This window comes from Balaenoptera acutorostrata, chromosome 1, assembly GCF_949987535.1.
Source record: "Balaenoptera acutorostrata chromosome 1, mBalAcu1.1, whole genome shotgun sequence".
NCBI lineage: Eukaryota > Metazoa > Chordata > Mammalia > Artiodactyla > Balaenopteridae > Balaenoptera > Balaenoptera acutorostrata.
The window spans coordinates 117,664,066-117,677,298 of record NC_080064.1 but is presented as its reverse complement, the minus strand read 5'-3'; the positions used below and the strand labels follow the sequence as shown (position 1 = coordinate 117,677,298).

At 48.3% G+C, this 13,233-nt stretch overlaps 1 protein-coding gene across 1 annotated transcript in view; it reads left to right on the top strand.

Annotated features, from left to right (window-relative positions):
- SLAMF9 (SLAM family member 9) overlaps positions 1 to 13,233 on the top strand; it is a 40,437-nt gene that overhangs the window by 21,698 nt on the left and 5,506 nt on the right. The window contains 9 exon segments of the mRNA XM_057556477.1: positions 396 to 489; positions 1,031 to 1,170; positions 1,290 to 1,544; positions 2,112 to 2,239; positions 8,732 to 8,848; positions 11,456 to 11,527; positions 11,530 to 11,552; positions 11,862 to 12,105; positions 13,179 to 13,232. Of these exon segments, the coding sequence (XP_057412460.1) occupies positions 8,773 to 8,848; positions 11,456 to 11,527; positions 11,530 to 11,552; positions 11,862 to 12,105; positions 13,179 to 13,232 (469 nt within the window). The 5' untranslated portion in view covers positions 396 to 489; positions 1,031 to 1,170; positions 1,290 to 1,544; positions 2,112 to 2,239; positions 8,732 to 8,772.

The window sequence follows — 13,233 nt, the reverse complement described above, 5'->3', positions numbered from 1 at the left end:
CGGTATGTGGGATCTTCCCAGACCAGGGCTTGAACCCGTGTCCCCTGCATTGGCAGGCAGACTCCCAACCACTGCGCCACCAGGGAAGCCCTCTTTTTTTTTTTTTAATGTTTACCTTTTTAAAAAAATTGTTTTCGTATTTATTTATTTATTTATTTGGCCGCATCAGGTCTTAGTTGCAGCACACAGGATCTTTGTTAGGGGATCGTTCCTTGCGGTGTGTAGGCTCTCTAGTTGTGGTGCGTGGGCTCCAGAGTGCGTGGGCTCAGTTGCCCCGCGGCATGTGGGATCTTAGTTCCCCGACCAGGGATTGTACTTGCATCCCCTGCATTGGAAGGCAGATTCTTAACCCCTGGAGCACCAGGGAAATCCCTCACCCAGATTCTCGATTCCAGAGTCTCTCCTTTCCTCCTCCTGATCATCCTCCTTGTGCAATGAGAGACTCAGCCCCTCAGGATCTTCTGCTGCAGGGAGTGTATCCCTACTCAGGTAATTCAGGTAGGAGGGGTTTATGAAAGGATGGAAAAAGGGAAATAAAGGTTAGAATCTTTTGTTTTATCTAGTTTTTTAATTAAAAAAATATATGAATGCCATAAAAACATTAGAAAATTTTTTAAAGAACAAAGAAGCGCATTGTGAAAACTGTTTTTTCCCAGACCTAGCCCACGAGTTACCCAGTCTACGCACTATATGCTAAAAATCTTATATGCATACGCAAACTTATAGATGTGTGAATATGTACGTGTATACCTTTTTATACACTGTGCAGGTGCACTGTACACGTGGGTTCACATGTTGCTTTTAATTTTCTTTCACTAACACTTTATCTTCGGGCTCACTCCATTTGGTATTTATGGACATACCTCTTTCTCATGGCTACATTATATTTCATTATATGGCTGGGCCGTAATTATTTAACCAGTCCCTTATTAATAAACATTTTAGTTGTTTTCACTCTTTTGCTGTTTTATGTATATATATAAATAGTCTTATATATTTATATATATTATATACGTATATGTATCTATAGTCTTCTAGATACTACCTCCTTAGCATCACTCTGCATCCCAGCAGCCGAGGAGGGAGACTCCGGGCTTTACTGTTGCGAGGTGGCCCTTGGGGGTGGCTGGGTCCAGAAGCAGAGTCCTCAGCTGGAGGTCAGGGTGTGGGGTAAGGGGAGGACGGGCAGACACTCCCCAGGGGCCTGGGCGGTGGGCAGTGGGGCCCCCTGGGAATGTCGGGAGGGGTCCCTAAGGGAGGAGCCTGGGGGGTCCCGCTGACCCTTCCAGCTGTGTGCTGCCCCGGTTCCTGCGTCCTGTCCTCTGCTCACCTTGAGACCCACCAGCCGAGTTGTGGAGCTCCTCCCCTCCGATCCTCGTTCTACCTCAGTGGGGACACCCTGCGGAACCACGTGACTCCCCTTGGTGGAGCCGTCTCCTTCCTCTTCCCAGTGATGTCAGAGCAGGATGCTGGGAACCACGCCTGCGAGGCTGAGAACAGTGTCTCCAAAGAGACAAGCAAGCCTGAGACACTCTCCGTGGAGGGTAGGTCTTGTCTCCCAACTGGGCTGTGAGCCCCAGCAAGCTGGCCAGGGTCAGATCTCACTCCTCTGTGTTCCTCCCGCCATGCTGGGTACAGAGCATGGGGACCTTGGAGGAGGGAGATGTGTAGAGGGAGAGGAACCTCAGGTCACATGAAAATAAGCAGTTAGATGGGTCCTCTTTTTACAGTCACAGATGTTGTGGACCCTTTAGAGAACCACTTTCCTGGGATCTCACTAAGTCTGAGCCATTTGGATTTTGGCCTCAGACACAGGCAACTTGTCTCCTGTGGATAAGCCATAATGTGTGTGTTATAGACTGAATGTTTGTGAAAACCCCAAATTCATAAGTTGAAGGTCTAGCTCCCAATATGGTGGTATTTGGAGATAGGGGTTTCTGGAAGGTAATAAGGGTTAGATGAGATCATGAGGGTGGGGCCCTCATGATGTGATAAGTGCCTTTGTAAGAAGAGACACCAAGAGCCTCCTCTCTCTCCCTCTCCCCCATCCCCCTTCCTTTCCCCTCCTCCACCCCTTCCCCCTTCCCTCCTCTCTCTCTCTCTCTCTCTAGGCGTGCAAAAAGAAAAGGTCGTGTGAAGATATATCGAGATGGCACCCACTTACAAGTGAAGAGAAGAGGCTTCAGGATGAAACCTACCTGGCTGGCACCCTGATCTTGGAATTCTAACCCCCAGAACTGTGAGAAATTACATTTCTGTTCTTTAAGCCTCCTAGTCTGTGGCATTTTGTTATGGGAGCCCGAGCTGACTAATACAGTGTGTGTTAGAGAGAGCAGAGAGGAGAGCCTGACCGAGGCACACACAGGGACATGAACAGAGAGGCTGGAGCTGGAGTCCTGGGTGCAGATGGGCTCCAGAGACCCACAAGAAGCCCCACAACTTCAGCTTGGCCCCCATTTCTCCCCGGGTCTGCCGATGCCCTCTCCCCAGAGCTGGCTGCATTGCCTTCTCCCCTTGCTGCTGGGGTGGGCAGTCACACGGTCTGCATACCTCTCTGCCGAGGGGACCCTGCGACCACACAGCCTGGAGGTATTTCAGGAACCTGAACTCCCAGGACTCCCCAGAGCACCAGGGGAGAAATGGCAGCTGCTTTGCCCAGGTGCTGGCTGAAGGCTTGTGAGAGTGGCTCTGAGGCTCCGGACCCTGAGTGCCAACTATGACCTTGACTCAGCATTCTTCCCAAACAGCTCTGCAAAGCTGCCAGGACCCCCACCCTTCTACTGCACGCATGCCCATCTTAGCCTACTCCGCCTGGAATCCCTTCCCTAGTAACGTGAGAAGATGGCACAAGTCTGAATCCACCTCAGTCTCCTCAGTATCTCCTTGCCTTCCCTGGCCTCAGAGGGCATTGCCTCTCCTCCCCTCACTCAGGGCAGAGCAGCATGCCTGGCTCCCTCTTCCAACCCTGGGTACCACAAGAAGCACAACAGAGGGGCTCAGGCTGTGGGCTAGAGTCCCTGCTGAGGTCCCTCACCTATTGTCAATAGGGGACTGTAGTCAGGAGTCTGGTCGTCACTGGACTGATTCGATTTGACTGGTTGGTTTATACCTTCTTTCCTTCTCCCCTTGCTGGAAAAATGAATTTAACACATTGTGTCGTGAAGAATTAACTTTCCCAAAGAGAGGTCTGGCTTTTGCCATTGGCTACTGGAAGTGATCTTTAGACCTTTGGAATATCAGGTCTGATAAGCGTGTCTTCGTTTGCCTGGGGACCTTGGCCACCAGACGGTCTAACAATGTGATGTATGATGAGGGCTTTGGGCCATGCAGTATCATTTCTCCCCGAAACCTTTGGAAGGCTAGAGGCTAAAGATCAGTCATGAGGGCCGTATGTCATCAAGCCCCAACAAAGCCAGCACCAAGGCTTGGGCGAGATTCTCTGTGTATATTGTCACAGAGATGCCAGGAGCGTAACACTGTCCTAGGATTCCATGGAGAGAGGACATGTTTGGTACTTTTCCTGGGCCTCTGCACTTCCTCCCTAGGCTGATTTTTAACCTGTGAGAATAAAAGCTTTCAGTGTGTTCTATGAATCCCTTTAGCAAATCTTTGAAACTGAGGATGGTTTGGGGGAACCCCTGAAACTTGCAATTGGTGTCAGAAGTGAAGGTGGTCTTCTATTCTCTCTAACTGTATGCTTGGCTAAACTCACACAGGTTTTACAAAATGCATACAACGTGGCAAGATAAGACACCAATCAGGAAAATGAGATTAGAAGAAAGCCGGGTAGGAAGATAAGCCAGTGCAAGGAACACCGTCTTATCCGAATTGCATGCTCAAACTTTAGCGTACAGCGGAATACCCTGGGGACCTGGATAAGCAGGTGGATTCACAGCCACCACCAGGTCCCGCCCCCGTCGTGATTCCCTGGGTCTGGAGTGGAGCCCAAGGAATCAGCATTGTAACCAGCCCTCTGTGTGATTCTGATGCAGAAGATACAAAACCTGCACTGTGAAAACAGTAAGCAGAGCCTGTGGCGGGGAGTCGACTTTAGGAAAGAAGGGCAGACACATCGTACCTACAAGGAAGGTTGAGGGAAGGGTGTGGGTATAGGAACCAGTCTGGGATTTGGATGCCCAAGAGATAAGGAATGAGTCGTCAGGCAGTGTGTTTTAAAGGGGTTCAGGGAATTCCCCAGTGGTCCAGTGGTTAGGGCTCCGCGCTTCCACTGCAGGGGGCAAGAGTTCAACCCCTGGTCGGGAAACTGAGATCCCACAAGCTGCCGCATGGCCAAAAAATAAAATAAAATAAAATAAGGCTCAGCCCAGCGTGCTGTGTCTCTGCGTACGTAACGGGCTGATCTGGTGAGCAGGCAGGTGGCATGGAAAGCACCGAGCTGGGCTGAACCTGCCGGCAGCAAAGCCCTCTGTGTCCTCAGATCAGGGGCTGATTGGTGCTGCCAGAGAAGAGTCTCAAATCAGCCTATTCATGTATCATCTGTTAGGGACTTCCTCCCTATTCTCTTCAATAGCCACAGACCCTGGCCAAGTACGAAGGGGTCCCAGGTCTTCACAATCCCCAAGCCCACCATCTCGACACTTAACCAACCTTCAGTAACAACCACAACTCACACTCTTTGAGCCCTGGCTCTGTGCCACTCTATGCTAAGTACTTTACGGGCATCATCTCACTTCATTTTCACAACTGCCCTACAAAGCTGGTGTTGTGAGGATCCCATTCTGCAGATGAAGGTTCCAAACAAGCAGTTTGGTTCCAGATCTGTCATCATTTCCCCTGCCAACCCCACTACCTTTCTCCAGATCTTTAGGGCAATTTGTTGACCAGAAAAGCTAAGGGTGACCTTGAACTCTTAAAGCTTAGCTATTTCACTGTGATTCCTTTTCTAAGATTTTGCTCCTGTTTTAGGGTAATCACATAATTTACCCTATAAACCAGGATACTTTCTAAGAGTGAAAAGGAGCATGATTAATAATTAGGCCAGGACAACAGACTTAAGCTGGGACTGTCCCAAGAAACCTGGACCCAGACTCACTTCATCTGTTTCAGACTTTGTCCATTCTCCTGAAATACCTGCCTTTGACACACCCACCTAAGCCTTCAGTTTCAGCAGATAACTTTGCCTCCACTTTACAGAGAAAATTGAAACCACATGATAGGACACCCCTTAACTTCCTGCCACAGACAAAGAAGATGCTACTTGCATCTCTGATCATCTTTTCTTATTATAATGAAGGGCCATCTTGCAATCTAAGACTGGTTCTTCTTCCTGGGCTCTGAATCCCAGCTCCCTCCCAACTTCTGGGGGTGTTGGGGGAGGCCTTGCTCTACTGACCATCTCCTTTCTTTCCTGCAGCTCCACTCCCCACTTGCTTCTTCTCTTCTCAGCATTTAAATATGTTCAAATCTCTCCCATTAAAAAAAGAAAAAATCAACAGCATAAACAACAAGGTCCTACTGTATAGCACAGGGAACTATATTCAATATCCTATGGTAAACCATAATGAAAAAGAATATAAAAAAGAATGTATATATGTATAACTGAATCATTTGGCTTTACAGCAGCAATTAACACAACATTGTAAATCAACCATACTTCAATAAAATTTCAAAAAGTCAGCAGCAATAAAACTTTCCCTCTACCCTGTTTTCCCTTCACCTCCAGCCTTTATTTCTCCTGCCTGTCAAAGTAAACTTCTTGAGAGACTATGACTTCTAAGCTCTTGAGCAGGTCTCCAAGGCTCTAAGTTGAGCTGTCTCCAGGGCACCTCTGCTGCCCCCTCTCTGATCTTTGCCACCTCACTCTTGCCCAACTTGGTCAGGATGCCATCTGAGCCTCCATGTGCTCTGCTCTCTCCCACCCCGGGGGTCCTGCCCAGGCTGGTCCCTCACAAGGGACACTCCTTTCTCCTCTGTTTCACAATGGCTCCTCTGGGTGCCCTTCAGCAATTTGCGGGCTGTTTTGGTTCTCACCAGCCACCTTCATAGTTCAACTGAATAATCACTCTTTTAACCCTGACATTTAAAAAAGAAAAAGAAAGGAAGAAGGTAAACCATGTATCAGGCGCAGCCCCTTTGATGGAACAGAAGACATGTGCAGGTCTCAATGTGCTTTGCTGCGGGAGGGAGGTGACTGATTTGGAACTTATCTGCTAATGGCTCTGCCGTGTGGGTCCCGGTTCCTGACGAGAAGCTGAAGAGAAAATCTGATCAAAGGTTTGACCCTTTATTATCCCCCCATCCTTTCATCAGAACAACACCAGCTTTTCACCGGCCCCTGTTTCCCAAGGCTGTTACCTCAGGAGAATTGGGGTGGGAATTGGCTGCATAATGTGGCATGCAGGATCTTAGTTCCCCGACCAGGGATCGAATCTGTGTCCCCTGCATTGGCAGCGTGGAGTCTTAACCACTGGACCGCCAGGGAAGTCCCGAGACTTATTTCTCGTTAACTTATTTGCCTCCTAAAGACCCAGGCAGAGGAGACAAGGCATCTAACTTTGACTGGCTCAACTACTTTATCATATATAATAGCATCTTAATCTAGGTTCCTGCCAAAGCAGGACCTTTGACAAGAACTTGGGTAGAGGTAGCATTTTCTGGGAGATGATCCAGGAAGCCAACATAAAAGAATGAGGAACATGAGATGGGGAAGGGAGAAAAGCCCGTAAAAGGTGTGGACAACCAGGCTCAATCTGCTGAAGAACCCTGGAGAACAAGCCTCAGAATTATCCCATGGAACAGCAGGGAGGCTGGGGCATTTATCCACCAACGCAGCACTCCATTGTCTCCAGGGGTTGCCTCTGGGGTCTGTACACTCCCTACACTTTCCAGCTACACTGCAACTGGGCTGATGCCCTTCCACTGCTGCAGAGATAGACCTGAAGCAGAAAAGCAGAGGTGCAAACTTCAGGGTGGAGGGGCACCGTCATGAAACTGTCCACCACAGCACTGCAGAAATCAACTGGGTCAAAGGCTGTGGTAAGGGGACCCTATGTGTTAACTGGAACTCTCCCTGCCGTGGTTCCACTGAGGTGTCCATGGGACAGGAATGGAGAGATCAAAGGCAGCGTGAGGAAGACCTCCCTCTGTGAAATTTTCAACCAGAATGAAGAAGAACCTGTGTCACCGCTCTTGGAATCCCCTCATCCACGGATGGAGAGTTGAGAGAGGGAGATTGGAAAGAGATTTCTTTTCTCCTTTTTTTTTTTCTTTGGCCACACCACGCGGCTTGTGGGATCTTAGTTCCCTGACCAGGGATCGAACCCATGCCCCCTGCAGTGGAAGCACAGGGTCCTAACCACTGGACCACCACGGAATTCCGGAAAGAGAGTTCTTTAGAAATAACTGTTATTTTATTGTCAGTCCCCACCTCATCCCTCAAAGGATAGATGGTTTTATGTCTGATGAGACTTCAGAGAGAGGACATGTGCCTGCAGGTGAGAGTAAGGGGACCGGAGCCTAAGTCAGGGCTCAGAGAATTAAAAACAACTGTGGACTGAGATGGGACTCCCGCGAGGCAGCCAGGAGTGTGGCGATGTGCTGTGGATCTTGGAATCTGTCAGGGGCCAGGAATGTTTTTGGAGGGCAACCGAGGACCACCTATGAGACACAGCCTGTTTGTTTGGTTGGCCTGGGTACCATACAGTGGGGACAGTTGGAGGGGTGAGGGGTGGAGATGAGACGTGCATCCAGGTGTCCAGGAGCTGAGGAAGGACTTTCAAAGGACCACCCAGAAGAGAGATGCATCCTTCCTGGGTCAAGAGTAGGAGAGAAAGAACCAGCAGAAACCTGTAAAAACCCACGAAACTGCTCCTCAGAAGAGTTCGTCTTAACCATCTGCCAGACCCACAGAGCGCAAAGCCACTCCGCCAGATAAGAACAATTCTACCACCTCCCCTCCCTGCCCACCCTCCTGGAGAGGGGGTACATGAATTGGGGAGGCAAGTTGAGGGGAGCAAGAGGAAGGGGGAAGCTGAGAAGAGAGCACGACCTCTCCCACTGCCCTGCTGTAACCTTCCAGCCTGAAATAGACGCAAGCCAGGGCAAGGGGAGATAGCTTGATTCTATTTAAGTTTGGAATTTTGTATATTATTGGGTTGGCCAAAAATTTCTGGTTTTTTTTTTTTTTTTCCGTTAGATGGCTCTAGTAGCGCTTAGTTGTCTTTAACTTCATTTGAAACAATTTTGTTAGATTCAGTTGTGACAGCTGTCATTTCAGTGTGCATTTAAAAAAATCGTATCAATATTTGTGAATTTTTGTGTAGCCATTTTAATATTGAAGATGGAAGAAAAAAGCAACATTTTTGGTACATTATCCTTTATTATTTCAAGAAAGGTAGAAACGCAAAAAAAGATTTGTGCAGTGCATGGGGAAGGTGCTGTGATTGATCGAAAATGTAAAAAGTGGTTTTCAAAGTTTCATGCTGGAGATTTCTCGCTGGACGATGCTCCATGGTCGGGTAGACTAGTTGAAGTTGATAGCGATCAAATCAAGACATTAATTGAGAACAGTCAACGTTATACCATGTGGGAGATAGCCGACATACTCAAAATATCCAAATCAAGCACTGAAAATCATTTGCACCAGCTTGGTTATGTTCATCGCTTTGATGTTTGGGTTCCACATAAGTTAAGTGAAAAAAACCTTCTCGACCATATTTCCACATGTGATTCTCTACTGAAAAGTAACAAAAACGTCCCATTTTTAAAACAGATTGTGACAGACGATGAAAAGTGGATCCTGTACAAGAATGAATGTGGAACAGAAGAGATCGTGGGGCAAGTGAAATGAACCACCACCAACCACACCAAAGGCCGGTCTTCATCCAAAGTAGGTGATGTTGTGTATATATAGTGGGATTGGAAGGGAGTCCTCTATTATGAGCTCGTTCCGGAAAACCAAACGATTAATTCCAAAAAGTACTGCTCCTGATTAGACCAACTGAAAGAAGCACCTGATGAAAGCATCTGGAATTAGTCAACAGAAAACCCATAAACTTCCATCAGGATAACGCAAGACTGCATGTTTCATGATGACCAGGCAATAACCGTTACAGCTTGGCTGGGAAGTTCTGATTCATCCACCATATTCACCAGACATTGCAACTTTGGATTTCCATTTATTTTGGTCTTTACAAAATTCTTTTCATGGAAAAAATTTCAATTCCCCAGAAGACTGTAAAAGTCACCTGGAACAGTTCTTTGCTCAAAAAGATAAAAAAGTTTTGGGAAGATGGAATTATGAAGTTGCCTGAAAAATGGCAGAAGGTAGTGGAACAAACTGGTGAATATGTTGTTCAATAAGGTTCTTGGTGAAAATGAAAAATGTCTTTTATTTTTAGTTAAAAACTGAAGGAACTTTTTGGCCAACCCAATACATGGGAGAGAAGTTCTCATTTCTGAACTGAGAGCAGAAACCTCAGGGGAAGACCACCCCACTGAATAAGATTGAAGAGGCAGTGAGAGACGGAAATGGAGTTGCATTTGGGTCGCAATCCATGAGCCAGAATAAAAAATCAGATTTCCAGAGCACTTGAAAATCATGTTCCGAGAAGGGCTTTCTCCACACTGGACTGGAAAGGACTTAGTGAGGGTGAGGTAGGGGCTGGGGAGGGAGTGATGGAAATTATTTCCCTCTGCTCAATAAGTATAATGTACTGTTTATGGAGACAAGTTTAATCAATCTGCACACAGTCACCTTTTGAATGATCCGCATATTCACTGCAGCAGCCATGAAGGTGCCCCTGGACCTCCTTTCAAGAGAGAACCTGTCTTCAGCTGTGAGGGATGCAGTTAACTGACAGCCTCCAGCTGCAGCACCTGCAGGACCCATGCACTTCCTGGGCAGCCCCAGCCAATGACTGCGCACAGTTGAGGGTGCGGGAGCTCCGCTGCAGAGCTCCCTGCTGAATTAGCGGAGACTGTCTGCTCAGCATCATGGTCCCAGGCTCTCCTTGCTCATTTCTGCTTCCTTCCCCTTTTATCTTTTACAGGCTTTACCCCCCACACTCCCTCCCACACACACATTAGACCTCTTTCTTTTTTCTTTTTAATTAATTAATTTGTTTATTTTTGGCTACGTTGGGTCATTGTTGCTGCTCACAGGCTTTCTCTAGTTGCGAGGGCAGGGGCTACTCTTCGTTGCGGTGCACGGGCTTCTCATTGTGGTGGCTTCTCTTTGTTGCGGAGCACGGGGTCTAGGTGCGCGGGCTTCAGTAGTTGTGGCTCGCAGGCTCAGTAGTTGTGGCTTACGGGCTCTAGAGTGCAGGCTCAGTAGCTGTGGCGCACGGGCTTAGTTGCTCCGCAGCACGTGGGATCTTCCCAGACCAGGGCTCGAACCCGTGTCCCCTGCATTAGCAGGCGGATTCTTAACCACTGCACCACCAGGGAAGTCCTAAACCTCTTTCACTCCTAACTCCAGCATCTGATTCTCAGAGAACTTAACTCATTTGCTCAAACCTTCAACTGAATTTTTTCTTCCTTGCTTTAATATTATTTTTTAAATGATTTTATGTTAAAAAGTTTTCATACTCAGACTGAGACCTGATGTACCTTTTCAAAAAACCCAGCCCCTGAGGTCTGATAATTGTATAAATTGAAGTTTAAGACGTATCTCCTTCATTCTCTTCTTCACTTAGCGGATCTTACTCATCCTTGAGGTCTCAGCTTAAATATCATTTTTCCATGGGGACCAGCATCCGTAGGACATACAGAGATGTCCCAAAAGATGGAGTCTGCCTGGGGAGATAAAGATGTTTATGTGGTCATATGATCACAGCAACATAGGAACTGCTAAGGGAGACCCGAGGCAGAGTATCCTGAAAGCCAAATGATAGGGCTGGATAGAAAGTGTTCAAAGAACTTGGGGAAAGTGGTATGTCTGGCAAGTCTGAGAGTACAGAGAGTAGGATCTAGGAAGGCTTCATTTAGGAAGTGGGATTTCAGCTGAGTTTGAGGGACAGCAAACATGAGTCAGTGGGTAATGAGACAGACTGCCAGCTCCAGGACAGGAGTATCTCTTTACCCCTCTGTTCTCCTGCTGGGTCTTGGGCTAGCAAGTCACCACCTTTGGGACCAAATGCTTCAGCTCTTCTGGAGTAAAGAGGACTAGGGTGTGGCTTCAGTGCAGGACCAAGAGATGAGGAAACCTGGGGATATGGAAGGGAAAGCAGCCCCATATCTCTCCTGGGGATATGGAAGGACAGCAAATGGAGAAGAGAAAATTTGGAGTGTGAGGCACAGATGGAAGCCAAGCCCTGGTAGGTGCTCAAGTCAGGTGCAGCAAAAAGCTAGAGCCAGAAGAGGCAACTGGAGGACAAGGTTGAGTGTGGGTCATAGAAAATACTCAACTGAGATTGAGACCACAGCCCTGCTGCCAGTCTCAGCAGCCTAGAGACACCAGCTGTGTTGTTTCCATCTTTTCTTTCTTTATCTGCAGCCGAAGGGGACTCTGGAGATGGTGTGGATCCCAAGGAAGTGGTTGCGGTTCTTCAGGAGTCCATCAGCCTCCCCCGGAAATACCATTGGATGAAGAGGTTGAGGGTTTCTCTGGTGGCGCAGTGGTTGGGAGTCCACCTGCCAGTGCAGGGGACACGGGTTCGAGCCCTGGTCTGGGAAGATCCCACATGCCGCGGAGCAGCTAGGCCCGTGAGCCATAACTACTGAGCCCGTGCGCCCTAGAGCCCGTGCTCCGCAATAGGAGAGGCCACCGCAATGAGACGCCCGCACACCACAGCCAAGGGTAGCCCCTGCTCGCCACAACTAGAGAAAGCCCTTGCACAGCAATGAAGACCCAATGCAACCAAAAATAAATAAATAAAATAAATAACTTAAAAAAAAAAGAGGTTGAGAACATCATCTGGTCCTCCCACATAAGGCTTGCCACTGTGATGCCAGGGGAAAAGGGACATCCGGCTACCATCATGGTGACCAACCCTCGCTATGAGGGCTGAGTGAGCTTCCTGGAGCCTACCTACTCCCTGCACATCAGCAATCTGAGCTGGGAGGACTCGGGGCCTTACCAAGCTCAAGTCAACCTGAGGACGTCCCAGATCTCCACCATGCAGCACTACAATCTTCATGTGTACCGTGAGTTTACTGGGAACCATAAACCTGCTTTTCCTGGCTCTCCTGAGCTTCTCACACAAAGGATCAGGGGTCTTAGGACTCGGGGTTATGGCTTGAGGGTCTGGGATGGGAAGGCAGTCTGCCTCCAGTGTGTCTGACCCCAATATCTGCACTGCGGGTAAAGTGACCGGGAGTAGCAAGGCCCTGGACTGAGGCTGTTCCTGTGGATGTGCCCAACGCAGTGAGACGGGTCAGGGGTTTTGTTTACAGACGTCTAGGGAGACTTTCTCTCCCAGTGAGATTCTGCATCCTGGACATGAATGCCGCCTCCATTCTTGAGCCTTTTGTCCTCCTGTGTGATTTGAGGGTTACTAATCAGGGTCTCCTCTCTACTTGAGCCCAAATTTCCTCTTAGTGCCTGTGACATTGACTGATTTTCTTTTTCTTTTTTCATTAATTAATTAATTTATTTTTGGCTGCGTTGGGTCTTCATTGCTGCGTGTGGGCTTTCTCCAGTTGCAGCGAGTGGGGACTTCTTTTGCTGCGGAGCTCGGGCTCTAGGTGTGCGGGCTTCAGTAGTTGTGGCGCACGGGCTCAGTAGTTGTGGCTCCCGGGCTTAGTTGCTCCGTGGCATGTGGGATCTTCCCGGACCAGGGATTGAACCCGTGTCCCCTGTATTGGCAGGTGGATTCTTAACCACTGTGCCACCAGGGAAGTCCACTGACTGATTTTCTACCTTGAATCTTGCAGAGACACTGATTAAACTATAAATGCCCCTGGGAGGGGTGATAATATTTTCCAAGATCAAGGAGGCAGGACGGAGTTTGAAAGAAGGTGGGGTGCAAAGGTAAGAGAGAGAAGGCAAGTCATAAAGGGGAGGTAGAAGATACCAAAGGCAGCTCTGTCTGCTTGGCAGCTGCCCTGGGGACGCTGGAAAAACAGGTTTGATGGTGGTTAGGTGCTGTTAGTTTGGCTTGTTTGTTAAGTGAAGCAGGTCTCAGTGGGCAGCATCCATACCCCAGTGTTGAAGAGCTTAGGAAAACAGACCCAACCCCTGATTACTTAGAGGGTCTTTGTGTTTCTCCTTCATCTAGGATGGCTGTCACAGCCTCACATGACTGTGAACTTTGAGATCTCTGGGGAAGAAGG